Below are 15,612 nucleotides of genomic sequence, written 5' to 3' on the forward strand. Positions count from 1 at the left end.
GGGGTTAACACAGGGCACACAATAGACAGAGGTAGCAGGGGATGTCTGTGACGTGGGTGAATTTTTCTGTTTTGTTTCATGTTAATCAGATGAGGTGTTCCTCCTTTGGAGAGTCTAAGCAACAGGATCCCACGTCCCCCCAGAGCCCAGGAGTCTTGGCTCCCAGCCCCTCCCGCATTCTCTAACCATTAGGCCATTCTCCAGAGCAGACAGGACTCCATGCTAATAAGGCTGTGAAGGAGGCAATCCCAGACAGAGGCAAAATCCCCGAGGTCCCTGCTGCAGGGCTGCCAGCCTGGCTGGGGGGCAGAGAAGCAGCTCGGTGGATTGAGGCTTCCTGTGTTACAATGAGGGTGAGAAGGACCCTGCACCCTCTGACGAGTCAGGGTGGAGCAGCAGTTCCTGTGACTGGCAGATGAGCACAAGATATGGGGTGGAGGAGGGGTGGCTTTTTCTTCCTTGCAGCAGTGAGTTCCACCGGTACCAGCTCCTGCATGCTAAGAGTCAAGAGCACCGATCCCCCCCAACTGAGTAGGCCTGATCCCCTGCTCTGGGGCCAGATTAGAGCTGGCCACCTGAGAGGGGAAAGGCCCCATGGCCCATTCCCTGCTCCTCTGAGCCAGCCAAATCACAGCTACATGATATTCTCTGCATAGCTGTATATTTGATCTCCTATATTGTCCCCTTCCCCACTTCTCCCATATCTTCTATCCCCCTTGTCCTCCCCTACTGCTCACAGCTCTATCCTGTAGCAGTGAGTTCCACCGGCTATAGCCCAGTTTCTGGGAATATCCAGTCGGGATATTCTGGAGGACCAAAGGGTGCCCAGCGAGATCCCCTCCAATCTGGGTGACACCCCCAGTCACACTGGCATCTGCACTATCCAGCCTGTTGGATGGCCCATCCAGGGCAATCAGCTGTACAATGAGCCCGTTGGGAGAAGCCAGGGGACACGCCTATGAGTCAGCAGGACATGTAGGGAGATGCCTGTGGACTCCAAGTTCTTTTCCATGCCCATATGGTGGGAGCTTGTGTTTGGCACAGAGGATGTACAAGCCACGTGGCAAACATAAAAGGCAGCTGCATCTTCTCCATTTTGTCTTCAACCCGGCTTCTCACTCTGGAGCAACTTCTCTGCACACTGCAGCTCTCAACGAAGATCTGACAGGCCCATCCGAGCTTTGGGCGTGTTCCAGAAGAACTTTACAAGCCAGCAAACTCGCCAGTGCTGCGAGGAACCTGATCTATGGACTCAGAAATCATATGTACGTATCTGATTGCTTTCACCCTTTAACAACTCTCTTCTCTTTCTTTTCTTTTAGTTAATAATAAAACCTTTAGTTTTTAGATACGAAAGGATTGGCTGGCAGCATGGCATTTTGAGTAAGATCCAAACTAGTACTGAGCTGGGAATGTGGTTGGCCCTTTGAGGACCATAATATTTTGTATAGTGAACAGAATTTTAAGTAACTTCTCACTTTACTGGAGTTATTTGCTGACTGGGAGGGAGCCTGTGACTGGAATGCAATAAAGGGGTCTGTATGATTTCTTTCTTTTTCTTTTGGCTTCTCAATAACCTGTGTTGTGGACCAGGAACACGGTGTGTGACTGGTTGGTGAATCTAACTACCGTGTTAACCATCAGTTTTAAGAGAATCTGCTCTCCTTTTTTGCAGCCCACCCTCACCTGGGCATTTTCAGTTTGGGGTACCACAAACATTGGGTCACAAGTCACAGTTCAATGTCTACTTTAATGATCTGGATGATGGGATGGATTGCACCCTCAGCAAGTTCGCAGATGACACTAAGCTGGGGGGTGAGGTAGATATGCCAGAGAGTAGGGATAGGATCCAAAGTGACCTAGACGAATTGGAGGATTGGGCCAAAAGAAATCTGATGAGGTTCAACAAGGACAAGTGCAGAGTCCTGCTCTTAGGACGGAAGAATCCCATGCACCGCTACAGACTCGGGACCGAATGGCTCGGCAGCAGTTCTGCAGAAAAGGAACTGGGGATTGCAGTGGATGAGATGCTGGATATGAGTCAGCAGTGTGCCCTTGTTGCCAAGAAGGCTAATGGCATATTGGGTTGCATTAATATGAGCATTGCCAGCAGATCGAGGGAAGTGATTATTCCCCTCTATTTGGAACTGGTGAGGCCACATCTGGGGTACTGTGTCCAGTTTTGGGACCCCCACTACAGAAAGGATGTGGTCAAACTGGAGAGAGTCCAGCGGAGGGCAACGAAAATGATCAGGGGGCTGGGGCACATGACTTACGAGGAGAGGCTGAGGGAACTGGGATTGTTTAGTCTGCAGAAGAGAAGAGTGAGGGGGGATTTGATAGCAGCCTTCAACCACCTGAAAGGGGGGTTCCAAAGAGGATGGAGCTCGGCTGGTCTCACTGATGGCAGATGACAGAACAAGGAGCAATGGTCTCAAGTTGCACTGGGGGAGGTTTAGGTTGGATATTAGGAAAAACTGTTTCACTTGGAGGGTGGTGAAGCACTGGAATGGGTTCCCTAGGGAGATGGTGAAATTTCCATCCTTAGAGGTTTTTAAGGTCCGGCTTGACAAAGCCCTGGCTGGGATGATTTAGTTGGGGTTGGTCCTGCTTTGAACAGGGAGTTGGTCTAGATGACCTCCTGAGGTCTCTTCCAACCCTAATCTTTTCTGATTCTATGATCATGTTTTCCAAGTCCCTGTTTGTTTCAAAAGCCTATAGGATCCTATGCATTCTAGATATTTGGCTGATTCTTGAACCTCTTGGGGTGTAGGTCTGTCAAAATTTTAAAACCCAAACAGGTCCTATGTAGTCTCGTTTCCAACCTCCTGTATGACATCCTAGACCACAGAGGACCAGTTTGGGTTTTAAAAAACCTTTTTCAGACCTAGGACTGAAGAGGTTGAAGAACCACTCCAATGTCTAGAACTGATAGGATACGATTGGGTTTTTAAATACCTGTTTTAGTGCGTATCTCTGTGTGTATGTATATGGGTATATATATTTATACATACATATACGTGTGGCCAGGCTGATGCCCCAGGGTTGGACGAGAGCATTCAGAGAGGAAAGGGCTGTTGGATTCAGGGGGCCACGTGCAACTGGGTGCTGCCGACGCTAAGCTCGAAACTGCCCAATGTCCGGGACTCCCAGAGCAGATCTGCTAAGGGCGCTCCTGCATCTGCGCCTGTGGAGAAAACTTTTCCTGTCAGAACCGACGAGTCAAAATGCTCTGAAATCCACGCACCTGCTTGGTTTGGCTTGAATCTGGCTGTCTCTGAGGAAGGCGGTGATGGAGTGAATAGGGCAGATTTGGGGGTTTGGGATCCAGGGCCCTCAGTTAAAGCCATATGCAAAGGAGCTGCTCTTCATTTTTTCACACCGCTCTGAAAACCAGTTGCAGACTCGCATCGACTTGGGTAACCCTTCTGCCAGGTGGAGCCAGCGGCAACAAGGGCCGGGTTCAGTATCTAGCATTTCCTTTTCAACAGTACAACACAAAACCGGCTCGAGCCCCCACCCAGTGACCTGGGACAATTACTCACCACCCCCTGGGCGCCTCTCAGAGGCAATACTTCCCCTCTTGCAAGCAGAGTCTGAGTGTAGCAAAAACTTTGAATAAAAGGAGGGAAGTATTTCAGCATTAATTTGGGAAAACACCACAACTAGGGTTCATAAACACAAACCATGAGTAAAAGACCCACCCCCAAGTAGGTCCCCTCAGGGTCTTAAGTCCAGCAATCCCCAATGTCCCTTTAACGTGCCCATCCCTTCTCTGTACCCCACTCACAGTTGCTGTCCTTGGCCAGTGCAGCCCCAGACTTCAGAGGTTCATCCAAAGAGGTCACCTCTCACCCTGGGTGGAAGGCGGGAGGGGGGCAAGGAGGCACCTTACACATGGCACTGCTCGGGCACTCGTCACCCCAACAGCCAATTGCCGGGCCTCTGCAGGTCTCTGCTCTGACCCTCTTCACCAGCTTCGCTGCTGGCCACTTGCCACGCCTCTCCACCAGCCACCCTGCTGGCCTCATGTCTCTGCTAGTGACGTGCCGCCCCTCTCCACCAGCCTCCCGGCTTGCCGCTTGCCATGCCTCTCCACCAGGCACCTTGCTAGCCACTTGCCAAGATGTCTTCAGGCGCCCCCCCCCGCCACTTAAGAGAGCTCTGAGTGATCTCAGCTGTTAGGGGGAGAGCCTTACTACGGGTGCACACTGGGCAGTCTCTTGCAATAGAGACTCTGTCCCAAATATTAGACCTAGGCGTCAGGGAGTTCAGCTCTGTAGCCTGTAAGAAGACTTTCAATTGAATCTAAATTAGCTCTTTTATCATACCATGGAGAGACAAAAGGTCAAATGGTGTCTATGACCCTAAACCAGCACCCAGATGCAAGTACCTGTCCCCACCCTGTCTCCGCCCATTGGGCGTTGGAACCCATGTCCCCGGCCTAGCGATTGCTGTTGAGTTGAGGGCGTGCAAGATACAGTTCTACTGCCCTTGGTTCACACAACAAGGATGCGAATGCTTTCTTACTCCTGCCCCAATAACAAGGAGACTGGGGGTCCAACACCAGCCACAAGTGATCATTTGGGCAAGCAGTCCCACCGTGCTGAGCACCTCGGCAGGGCGGGCGTGTCCATGCAAACGAGATCAGCTTCCGAAGACTTTTCCCACAGCTCAGCACTAGATGCCAGAGGAGAGCTCATCCAGACTGGGCTTACACCTGGCACCAAGCCCCAGGGGCTCTGCTGGAGTCTGCTGGAGCAAAGGGTGGTCGTTTACTTGGGGATTTCATGCGATGCAGCGCCCTGATGACGAGCTGCTGTTAATATTCACAAATTGCACTGACGCCCCCGTGCCTGGGGAAACTGCCTTGAAAAACGGCACTCTGGAATGGAGGCGGGGGTGGGGTTTTTAATGCAAATTTGGGGTCATTTGGTTCCCGCGATACCGGCTCCCCCTCCACCCCCGCACGTGCTGGTTGAACATTTTCAGATGGTTCTAATGTTCTCGGTGCAGAGCGAGGGGAAGTAGCAAAGAGGCCGAATTTCAGGAAACCTCGAACCTGGATGGCCCCTGAGATCAGCTACGCGACAGGACCGGGGGCCAATGCAGCCATACTGCAAAAGTGAGTCCGCTCCTCAAGCTGCTTTGCACCTGTGCTTAATAGCAGTTCACACCTCTGCGAGGTACGGCTTCTACCAGAAATTGAGGGTGAGTAACACCCACACTGAGCTGACACAAGGGGGCTTAGCGACACAGTCACCGCTATTTTGATCTAGAAAGGGAGATGTTTGTGTTCTCATCTCTATTATCACCTTTGACCTGGTGTCTTCAGCCACAATGGGGCTGAACTGGGACCACAGACGGCGTGTAAGTCCTGTCCTAATAACCGATTTTTTGGGTCTCCAATTATTCCAAAAAATTGGGAGAGGGGCACTTATTTGGAGATGACCCCAAATGAATTTTTTTGACAAATGAAAAGTGATTGTTTCAGTCCGAAGAAAATGGTTTTCTTTGTGAGCTTAGATTTTACACATTTTAAATAAAATTGAAGCACACTTCAAGACAAAGCCATTTTGAAAAAGAAAATCAAAATGTTTCATTTGAAAATGTCCGATTTTTGATGATTGAACGGAACAATTTGGCATACTTGATACTAATTCACTAAACGTTTTGGTGTTACGAAGTTTGCTCTAACTGCTAGAGATCACTGCCCTCCCAGAGCTGGGGATTGAACCAAGGAGTCCTTGCTCCTAGCCCCTGCACTCTACCCTGCTAGACCCTGCTCCCCTCCCAGAGGCAGGAGAAGAACCCGAGAACTCTGACGTGAAGTCAACAAAGTTACACTGATTTACACTGGCCGAGGATCTGGCCTGTCCACTCCATGACTTATTGCCTTACAGGCTTAATATTCCAAAATAATTGGTGATTATTTTTTACGCTTCTCTTTTGGGGGGTTCCCAGATGAACACTGTGATGGGGCGCGACTCACCACTGCGGTGCCTCCTGCTGGCTGTCCAGGGAATTAGCGCTGTGCCCTCTTCTGGTGGTGTCTTGCCTGCTGTCACCTCTGTTCCTGGACCCACATCACTCCCAGGACCACGGCGTCCTCCTACAGTGACACGGTCCCCTGGCTGCACCACACTCTGTGCCCCCCTTCCGGGGGGACCTGTAGTCTACTGTCCGGCCACTCCCTTCAGTGGCAAACTGCAGTCCATGGTCCAGCCACTTCCTTCAGTGGCTCCAGCACCCTCTTTGCCCATGTGTCAGGGCCTCAGTCTGCAGATCCCTGCAGCCTGCCAGGAGCTGCCTTTAGCTGCCCAGGTCTCCGCCTGCAGCACTGCTCTGCCCAGGGGGCTTGCTGCCCTCCTCCTGCAAGGCAGCCAGTCCTCCTCCCTTCTCCAGCTCCAGGGAGTGACTCCCACTGCTCTGTTCTGCAGCCCTCCATGCACATGTGATTCTATGGACCTCGTCCTCAAAGCGGAGAATGTTCTCAGTTCCAGGTATGCTGCCCCGAGGGGTCTTGCTTGTAAAAGGCTCGAGCTTCCATAGTTTTTTTAAAATGGATTGACTTGAAACCCTGGAGTTTCTAGAACTAACTGCACATCTAGAATTCACAGGATCCGATTGCTATTTCAGACATATAGGTGTTTGGAGCCCTTGAAGAACTAGACCATAGAATCATAGAATATCAGGTTTGGAAGGGACCTCAGGAGGTCATCTAGTCCAACCCCCTGCTCATAAAAGGACCAATCTGCAAATAAATCATCCCAGCCAGGGCTTTGTCAAGCCTGACCTTAAAAACCTCTCAGGATGGAGGTTCCACCACCTCCCTAGGTAACGCATTCCAGTGCTTCACCAGCCTCCTAGTGAACTTATTTCCCCTCATAGCCAACCTAAACCTCCCGCTCTGCAACTTGAGACCATTACTCCTCGTTCTGTTATCTGCTACCCCTGAGAACAGTCTAGATCCATCCTCTTTGGAACCCCTTTCAGGTAGTTGAAAGCAGCTATCAAATCCCCCCTCATTCTTCTCTTCCGCAGATTAAACAATCCCAGTTCCCTCAGCCTCTCCTCATAAATCATGTGTTCCAGTCTCCTAATAATTTTTGTTGCCCTCCGCTGGACTCTCTCCAATTTTTCCACATCCTTCTTGTAGTGTGGGGCCCAAAACTGGACACAGTACTCCAGATGAGGCCTCACCAGTGTCGAATAGAGGGGAACGATCACGTCCCTCCATCTGCTGGCAATGCCCCTACTCATACAGCCCAAAATGCCATTGGACTTCTTGGCAACAAGGGCACACTGTTGACTCATATCCAGCTCCTCGTCCACTGTAACCCCTAGGTCCTTTTCTGCAGAACTGCAGCCGAGCCATTCGGTCCCCAGTCTGTAGCGGTGCATGGGATTCTTCCGTCCTAAGTGCAGGACTCTGCACTTGTCTTTGTTGAACCTCATCAGATTTCTTTTGGCCCAAACCTCTAATTTGTCTAGGGCCCTCTGTATCCTATCCCTACCCTCTAGCGTATCTACCTCTCCTCCCAGTTTAGTGTCCTCTGCAAACTTACTGAGAGTGCAATCCACACCATCCTCCAGATCATTTATGAAGATATTGAACAAAACCAGCCCAAGGACTGACCCTTGGGGCACTCCACTTGATACCAGCTGCCAACTAGACATGGAGCCATTGACCACTACCTGTTGAGCCCGACAATCTAGGCAGCTTTCTATCCACCTTATCGTCCATTCATCTAGCCCATACTTCTTTAACTTGCTGGCAAGAATACTGTGGGAGACAGTCTGAAGTTGCAGTGGGGGAGGTTTAAGTTGGATATTAGGAAAAACTTTTTCACTAGGAGGGTGGTGAAACACTGGAATGCATTACCTAGGGAGGTGGTGGAATCTCCTTCCTTAGAAGTTTTTAAGGTCAGGCTTGATAAAGCCCTGGCTGAGATGATTTAGTTGGGGATTGGTCCTGCTTTGAGCAGGGGGTTGGACTAGATACCTCCTGACGTCCCTTCCAACCCTGATATTCTATGATTCTATGATTTGGAAATCTAGGACCAGGATGAAACTTTTAGCAAGCAATCTGGAACCTGTTGGATTTTATGTGGTTTGAAAAAACTCTAGAATCCAGTGATGTCTTTGGTCCAGTCAGGAATCTAGAACCCATGGACTTTGAGGATGAACCCACTGAGAGGCTTATAATAAATGAGATTCCAGAGCCTCCTAGTGATGCAGAATCCAAGAGAGTCACTTAGGTGAGAACACATTGAGAGATCAAAACCAAACAAGAGTCTGGAGCCGACTACAGTTTTGGTGCCATTGACGGCCCATTGAGTATGAAAAAATTGAGAGACCTAGAACTTATGGGATTCTGGAGAGAGCAGGGAATCTAGAATTCAGGGACACTGCAGGGTTTATAAACAATGAGGTACCTGGGACCCATCAGGTTTTAGAACCATCAGGGATCTAGGAACCACTGGGATGGCAAGTTTTCCATTCTCCCTAAATCTGGGTAATCTCAGACCATCACCTGTTTTGTGTTCTCAACTTCAGATCCTTGTCTTCCACTATTCTCAGGGGCACTGCTGCCGAGATCATCAACAAAAGCTGCTTTGACCAGAGTGAGAAGAGACGTCCTGAAGACCTGCCAGAACTTCTCCCCCACGAAGAGGTAAAGGATGGGGGTGAAGCAGGCATTGAAGCAGGATGACAAGGTGTAAATGACCATGAGAGCACCCGTCACTGACTCTGGCACCTCCTTCTTGTAGAGCTTCAAACCGTGGAAGAGGTGGTAGGGCAGCCACCCGAGAAAGAAGGAAACCACCGCGGCCACCATGACTTTGAAGGGCTTCCCAGCCCACGCCAACTTCTTCTCCTTCATCTTCAGCCCCACCCTGCCATAGCAGCCTGTAATGGTGCAAAGGGGGAGCAGAAAGCCTAGCAAGAACCGGATCATGAAGATGGCCATGTGGACCCGTCTTCCCAGGTCCTGCAGCTTGGCTCCGTTCCAGTCTCCGGAGAGCATGTAATTGTTGATGCAGATGATTCTGCCCCCGTCCACCACGTGCGTCTCCCGGAAAGCCAGGTAGGGAGTACTGAGAGCGAAGGAGGCCAGCCACATGCCCACCACCAGCTTCTGAGCCCGGGGCATAGTGCGATAATTGCGACACCAGATGGGATGGTGAGTGAGGGTGTAGCGGTCCAGGCTGATGAGGGAGAGAAGAAAGACAGAGGAGAACATGCCCAGAGAGATGCAGGTGTTGAGGAACTTGCACAAGGCCATGCCGAAGACCCAATGGAAACCCAGGAGGACATAGACGGCGAAGAAGGGGATCAGCAGGGTGAAGAGAAGGTAGCAGGAGACCAGGTGGAGGAACCAGAGCGTGGTCACCGTCCTCCTCATCTTCAGCCCCAGCACCCACAGGTACAGCCCGTTCCCCACCACACCCACCAGAAAGGTGGTGAAGAGCAACACGGCTGCAGCCAGGTGAGAGGCGCTCACAGCTGCTGGGGTCTGGCTGGAATTCGCCCCTGTGGTTGGTGGGAGAGTCATGTTGCCTTGGTCCATGGTGCCCTGGGGAGAGAGAGAAGATGGGTTAGAAGGGATGACAGAGGAGAGGAAAAGGGGGAGGGGAAGAAGAGGAAGGAAGAAATGAGGGGTTTAGGAAGGCACCATTGGAGAGGATCTCTCTGGGTGTCCTCTGTTCCTCTAGAATATCCAGGCTAGATATTCTCAGCAACTGGGCTATAGCTGGTGAAACTCCTTGCTACAGGGTAGAACGATGGGCAGAGGGAAAAAGGGATAGTAGATGTGGGAGGAGTGGGGACGGAGACAGTTTAGCAGGCAGATACACACCTATGCTGATCTGGAGAACGGGCTGGCTCAGAGGGGTGGGGAATGGAGATGGGCCCTTCCCCACCAGGAGCTGCTGGTTCCGATCTGGCTCCAGGGCAGTGACTGGGTGGCTCAGGGAGGTGGGGGTCGGTCCTGTTGAGTTGGTGCTGGTGACACTCACTGCTACAAGGTGGAAAAAGCCACCCGTCCCCTACCCCGTCTCTCGTACTTATCTGTCTGCCATGGGAATTGCTGCTTCACCCTGACTCGAGAGAGAGCGCAGGGTCCTTCTTACTCTCATTGTAACACAGGAAGCCTCAAGCCACCGAGCTGCTGCTCTGTCCCCCAGCCGGGCTGCCAGCCCTGCAGCCGGTTCCTCTGGGCTATTGCCTCTGGCAGGGACTGCGTCCCTTACGGCCTTGTTAGCACGGTGTCCGCTGTGCTCTGCAGCCTGGCCTAATGGTTAGAGAAGGGCAGGCTGGGAGCCAGGACTCCTGGGTTCTACGCCCAGCTCTGGGATTGGGGTGGGGGTCAGAACTCCTGGGTTGTGGGAGGAAAGGGGGGTCTTGTGGCTTAGAGCAGAGGCTCTCAGCCAGGGGTGGGTGTACGCAGAGGTCTGTCGGGGGTACATCAACTCACCTAGGTATTTGCCTCGTTTTACCACAAGCTCCATAAAAAGCACCCGCGTGGTCAGTACAAACTAACATTTCATACTGTGACTTGCTGAGACTGCTCTGTGTAAACGGGGAGCAACTCGTCTGACTCACCTGAAAGAAGTGGGAAATGTTCCCCCATGGCACAGACCTCACCTACTACCTCTGTCTATTGAGTGCCCCATGTGGACCCCACTGATACCCAGTGGCAAGGAGTCTCCCAGGCTAACCTCACTCTCACTCAGTGGCAGTGAGTTTCATAGGCTAACCCCACTGATACCCAGTGGCAGGGAGTCCCGCTAGTTTGCCTTTACAAGAGCAAATTTTGTGGCTTCTTGGGGGCCTTAGCAAGGAAATTCCCCTTTAGACCCAACACAGAGCCCTCTGCCCATTGTCTTGACTCACCTGGGGAGCGAGTGGTGGAAACACAGACCCAGCGCAGAGAGAGCCTCAGATGCTGTGTGTTTGGTCAGCAAAGCGTCCGTGTGTCTGTCCCCTGCACCCCAGAGACCTCCCCTGTGTGTTGAGTTCACTCCCCTTAACTCTGTGTCTTCTACATGCTCCACCCCTCACCTGCTATCTGAGATCCACAAGCTGCAAACCATGAACGGAAATGATCATCGGATACTGTCTTAGCAAATAAACCACCTAAGCAACAGCCACTGCTTTAAAATTAGCCCCTCTCCCTCCCAGAGCCTGGCCTAGAACCCAGGAGTCCTGGATCCCAGCCCCCCGACTCTAATGCACTAGATGCTTGGCCAGTAGCTCATCTACTGAGGTGTGCCCCCATGAAGAGGAAGGGGCTGTATTTTGCAGAAGTCCTTTCCTGAGAGGGGGCTGCACCATGACCCAGAGATAACCGCCCAGCCCTGTTAGCTCACAACAAAATCTGAGTCACAAATGATGCAACTCCCAGCTAAGGAGTGGGGGGTCTTGTGGATGAGAGCAAGGGGGCTGGGAGCCAGGACTCCTGGGTTCTGTCCCCGCTTCTGGGAGATGAGTGGGATCTCATGGGCTAGTGCAGGGGGCAGCTGGGAGTAAGGACCCTGGGTTCTGTCCCCAGCTCTCGGAGAGGGGTGGGGTCTAGTGGTTAGAGCAGGTCAATAGTTGTGAGGGGTCCTGTGTTATCTACATGTTGTGGGTACGTCCCTGCGTGAGACAACTCCTGTGAAATGTGGCCCCTTCCTATTCTAGATACAATCTCAGTCACACCCAGCCCTCCCCAGATTGTTCAATACACAGGCCCCATCCTCGGAGCTGGGCCCTGAAACCCTGGATGAGAACCCAACTCTACTGGGAAAACAGCCCCCAATGGCATGGTACACAAGACCCAGGTTGAATTCTGAGGGGAGTGGGGTCTAGTGGGTCCTGTGTGCGGCTGCAGCCTCATTGGTTTGTGCAGGGAGGAGAATGAAATGGCGTGTTTCTCACTGCTAGGGCACGAGCTGCCCACGTCTGTCTCTCTCTCTCCCTTCCCCTCTTCTGTCTCCTCCAATCCCCTTTGTGTTCTTCCTGCTCCTCCTTAAGGTCTCACAGCCCCTCTGCCTGGGTTTCCACTGGGTCTTGGGCATGGCCATGTACGAGCTCAACGCCTGCCTCTCCCTGGGCATGTTCTCTGCCATCTTCCTCCTCACCCTCACCAGCCTGGACCGCTGCACTCTCCCCTGCCCCCTGTCTGGTGCTGCCATCCCCGCACTGTGACCCAGATCAGGAAGCTGGTCGCGGGCATGTAGCTGGTCTCCTTCACCCTCAGCGCTCCCTAACTCCTGGAGTCGTCTGCACGAATAGTTACACCTTCTCTGGAGAAGGGGACGGAGCCGAGACCCAGGCCTGGAGGAGACCTCTCCATCTGCTGCTGTTCAGGGTGCAGTTTCTGCTTGACGCCCTGCTGCCCCTCCTCACCATTGTGGGATGCCAGGGCCGGAAGGGGCTGGAGATTAAGAAGAAGGGGATGGTGAGGAGCGGGAAGCCTTTCAAAGTCATGGTGACTGCGGGGGTGTCATTCTTCATCTGCTGGCTGCCCGACCACCTCTGCCACGGCCTGCTGCTCCAGAAGAATGCGGTGCCGTTGTCGGTCATGAGTGCCTGAAGGTGCCTGGAGTTAGAGAGCATTGGAAACTTGTCATCCCACTTGTTTCTTCATCCCTGATGCTTCTGAAACCCTATGGGTTCCAGGTATCTCAATGTTTATAAACCGATTCCAGAGTCCTCGTTATCGGCAGAATCCCATGTGTTCTCTCAATTTTTTCAAAGTCAATGGCTGTCAAGGGTTCCAGATCACTAGCTGGCTCCAGAATCTTGTTTGTTTTTGTTTCTTGATGTATTCTAACCTAACTGATTCTCATGGCTTCTGCCTCACTGGCTGGCTCTGGAATCTTTGTTTTAAGTTTTTCAAAGACTTCATACTTAATAGGGTCCATGGGTTCTAGATTCCTGACTGGTGCTAGGACTCCAGTGGATTCTAGAGTGTTTTAAAACCATATAGACTCCAACAGGTTCCAGACTCTTTGTTGACTTAAAAATCTCATGCGGGTTCCAGATTTCCAAATGGTATAAAATCCATTGTGTGTGGTATATTATAGAAGAGTCTGTGTATTATAAGAGCAATAGCCAGCTCTTCTCTAGTGCTTGTCCTCAGTAGATCTCAAAGAACTTTGCCAAGGAGGTCAGTAGCAGTCTCCCAGTTTTTACAAATGGGGAAACTGAGGCAGGGAGTATGGAAGTGCCTTGGCTAAGGTCACTTAGTCCGCCAGTGGCAGAGCCAAGAATGGTACCAAGGCCTTCTGAGACCTGGACCTGGTCTCTAGCAAATACTGACTCCTTAGACAGTAAGCTCTCTCTTGTTTTTATACAGTGCCTAGCACAGCGAGGCTTGGGGCCATGACTACACCTCCCACTGGATTCTAGCCCTGTCTCTGGGAGGGGAATGGGGGCTAGTTCTCAAGCAGTTTCTTAGGTGGTTGCTCTGCTAAGACAGCGTCCGAATGACCATTTCCGTTTATGGTTTGCAGCTTTTCAATGTGAGAGAGTAGGTGGGGGTGGAGCATGTAGAAGACACAGAGTTAAGGGGAGTGAACTCAACGCACAGGGCAAAGCTGAGGCGGGGACAGACACGTAGACGCTTTGCTGGGCAAACACATGTCATCTGTCTCTCTGCTGGGTCCGTGTTTCCACCACCTGCTGCCCACGAGAGTCAAAACAATGGGAAGAGGGCCCAGCATTGGGTCTAAAGGGGAATTTCCTTGCTAAGGCCACCTGGGAGCCACAAAATTTGCTATTGTAAAGGGAAACCAGTGGGACTCCCTGCCACTGGGTATCAGTGGGGTTCTCCTGTAAAACTCCCTGCCACTGGTATCAGAAGGGTTAGCCTGTAAAAGTCCCTGCCACCGATAGCCCTGGGGTTAACACAGGGCACACAATGGACAGAGGTGGCAGGGGATGTCTGTGACGTGGGTGAATTTTTCTGTTTTGTTTCATGTTAATCAGATGAGGTGTTCGCCCCTTGGGGAGTCTAAGCAACAGGATCCCATGTCCCTCCCAGAGCCCAGGAGTCTTGGCTCCCAGCCCCTCCCGCATTCTCTAACCATTAGGCCATTCTCCAGAGCAGACAGGACTCCATGCTAATAAGGCTGTGAAGGAGGCAATCCCAGACAGAGGCAAAATCCCCGAGGTCCCTGCTGCAGGGCTGGCAGCCCGGCTGGGGGGCAGAGAAACAGCTTGGTGGATTGAGGTTACAATGAGGGTGAGAAGGACTCTGCACCCTCTCACGAGTCAGGGTGTAGCCTCAGTTCCTGTGACTGGCAGATGAGCACAAGAGATGGGGTGGGGGAGGGGTGGCTTTTTCTTCCTTGCAGCAGTGAGTTCCACTGGCACCAGCTCCTGCATGCTAAGAGTCAAGAGCACCGATCCCCCCCAACTGAGTAGGCATGATCCCCTGCCCTGGGGCCAGATTAGAGCTGGCCACCTGAGAGGGGAAAGGCCCCATGGCCCATTTCCTGCTCCCCTGTGCCAGCCAGTCATCCAGATCACAGCTACGTGGTATTCTCTGCACAGCTGTATATTTGGTCTCCTAGAGTGTCCTCTTCTCCACTCCTCCCATATCTGCCATCGTCCTTGTCCTCCCCTACTGCTCACAGCTCTATCCTGTAGCAGTGAGTTCCACTGGCTATAGCCCAGTTTCTGGGAATATCCAGTCGGGATATTCTGGAGGACCAGAGATTGCCCAGCAAGGTGTCCCCTCCAACGTTACCTTCCTAACTCACTCTGGTATTTCTCCTTTCTCCTCTTCCACTCTCCCATGTCACCTCCACTGTCGTCCCTTCCAACCCCTCTTCTGTCTCTTCCCAGGGTGCTGTGGAACAAGATATCATGGCACTCCCACCAACCACAGTGGCAAATTCCTGCAAGACCACAGAGACCGTGAAGACCCCACACCTGGCCTCTGCTGTGTTGCTCTTCATCACCTTCCACACAGTGGTTTCCTTCTTCCTCGACTAGCTGCCCCACCACCTCTACCATGGCTTGAAGCTGTACAAGAAGGAGGTGCCAGAATTGGTGACGGGCGTCCTCTTGGTCATTTACACCTTCATGTCCTGTTTCAATGCCTGCTTCTCCACCAACCTCTACCTCTTAGTAGGGGAGAATTTCTGGTAGGTCTTCAGGACGTCTCTTCTCACTCTGGTCAAGATGGCTTTTGTTGATGATCTCAGCAGCAGTGCCCCTGAGTCTAGTGGAAGACACGAGTCAGAAGTTGAGAACACAAAACAGAAGATGGTGTGAAGGTGGCCAAACTTAGGAAGAGTTATAAACTTGCCATCCCAGTTGTTCCTAGATCCCCAACGTTTCTAAAACCTGATGTGTTCCAGGTATGTCAAAGTTTATAAACCCTACAGTGTCCCTGGATTCTAGATTCCCATGCGTTCTAGGTCACTCAATTTTTTTTCAAACTCAGTGGGTCACCAATGGCACCAGATCAGTAGCCAGCTCCAGAATCTTGTTGGTTTTAGGTCTCTGACTGTGTTCTAATTTAATTGACTCTCTTGGATTCTGCATTACAAGCTGGCTCTGGAATTTCATTTATTTTAAGCCTCTAAATGTGTTCAAACTCAAAGTCCATGG

At 51.7% G+C, this 15,612-nt stretch overlaps 1 protein-coding gene and 1 pseudogene across 1 annotated transcript; one reads left to right on the forward strand and one right to left on the reverse strand.

Moving 5' to 3' along the window:
- Positions 1-8,524: 8,524 nt before the first annotated feature.
- LOC144279783 (putative G-protein coupled receptor 33) lies at positions 8,525-11,110 on the reverse strand. The gene is made up of 2 exons (XM_077841434.1): positions 10,900-11,110; positions 8,525-9,580 (listed from the first exon to the last, which is right to left on the reverse strand). The coding sequence occupies exon 2, from the start codon at positions 9,572-9,574 to the stop codon at positions 8,525-8,527; it is 1,050 nt and encodes a 349-aa protein (XP_077697560.1). The 5' UTR covers positions 9,575-9,580; positions 10,900-11,110.
- A 516-nt stretch (positions 11,111-11,626) lies between these two features.
- On the forward strand, positions 11,627-15,273 carry LOC144279982 (putative G-protein coupled receptor 33; annotated as a pseudogene).
- Positions 15,274-15,612: the final 339 nt, after the last annotated feature.

Source organism: Eretmochelys imbricata, chromosome 24, assembly GCF_965152235.1.
Source record: "Eretmochelys imbricata isolate rEreImb1 chromosome 24, rEreImb1.hap1, whole genome shotgun sequence".
NCBI lineage: Eukaryota > Metazoa > Chordata > Testudines > Cheloniidae > Eretmochelys > Eretmochelys imbricata.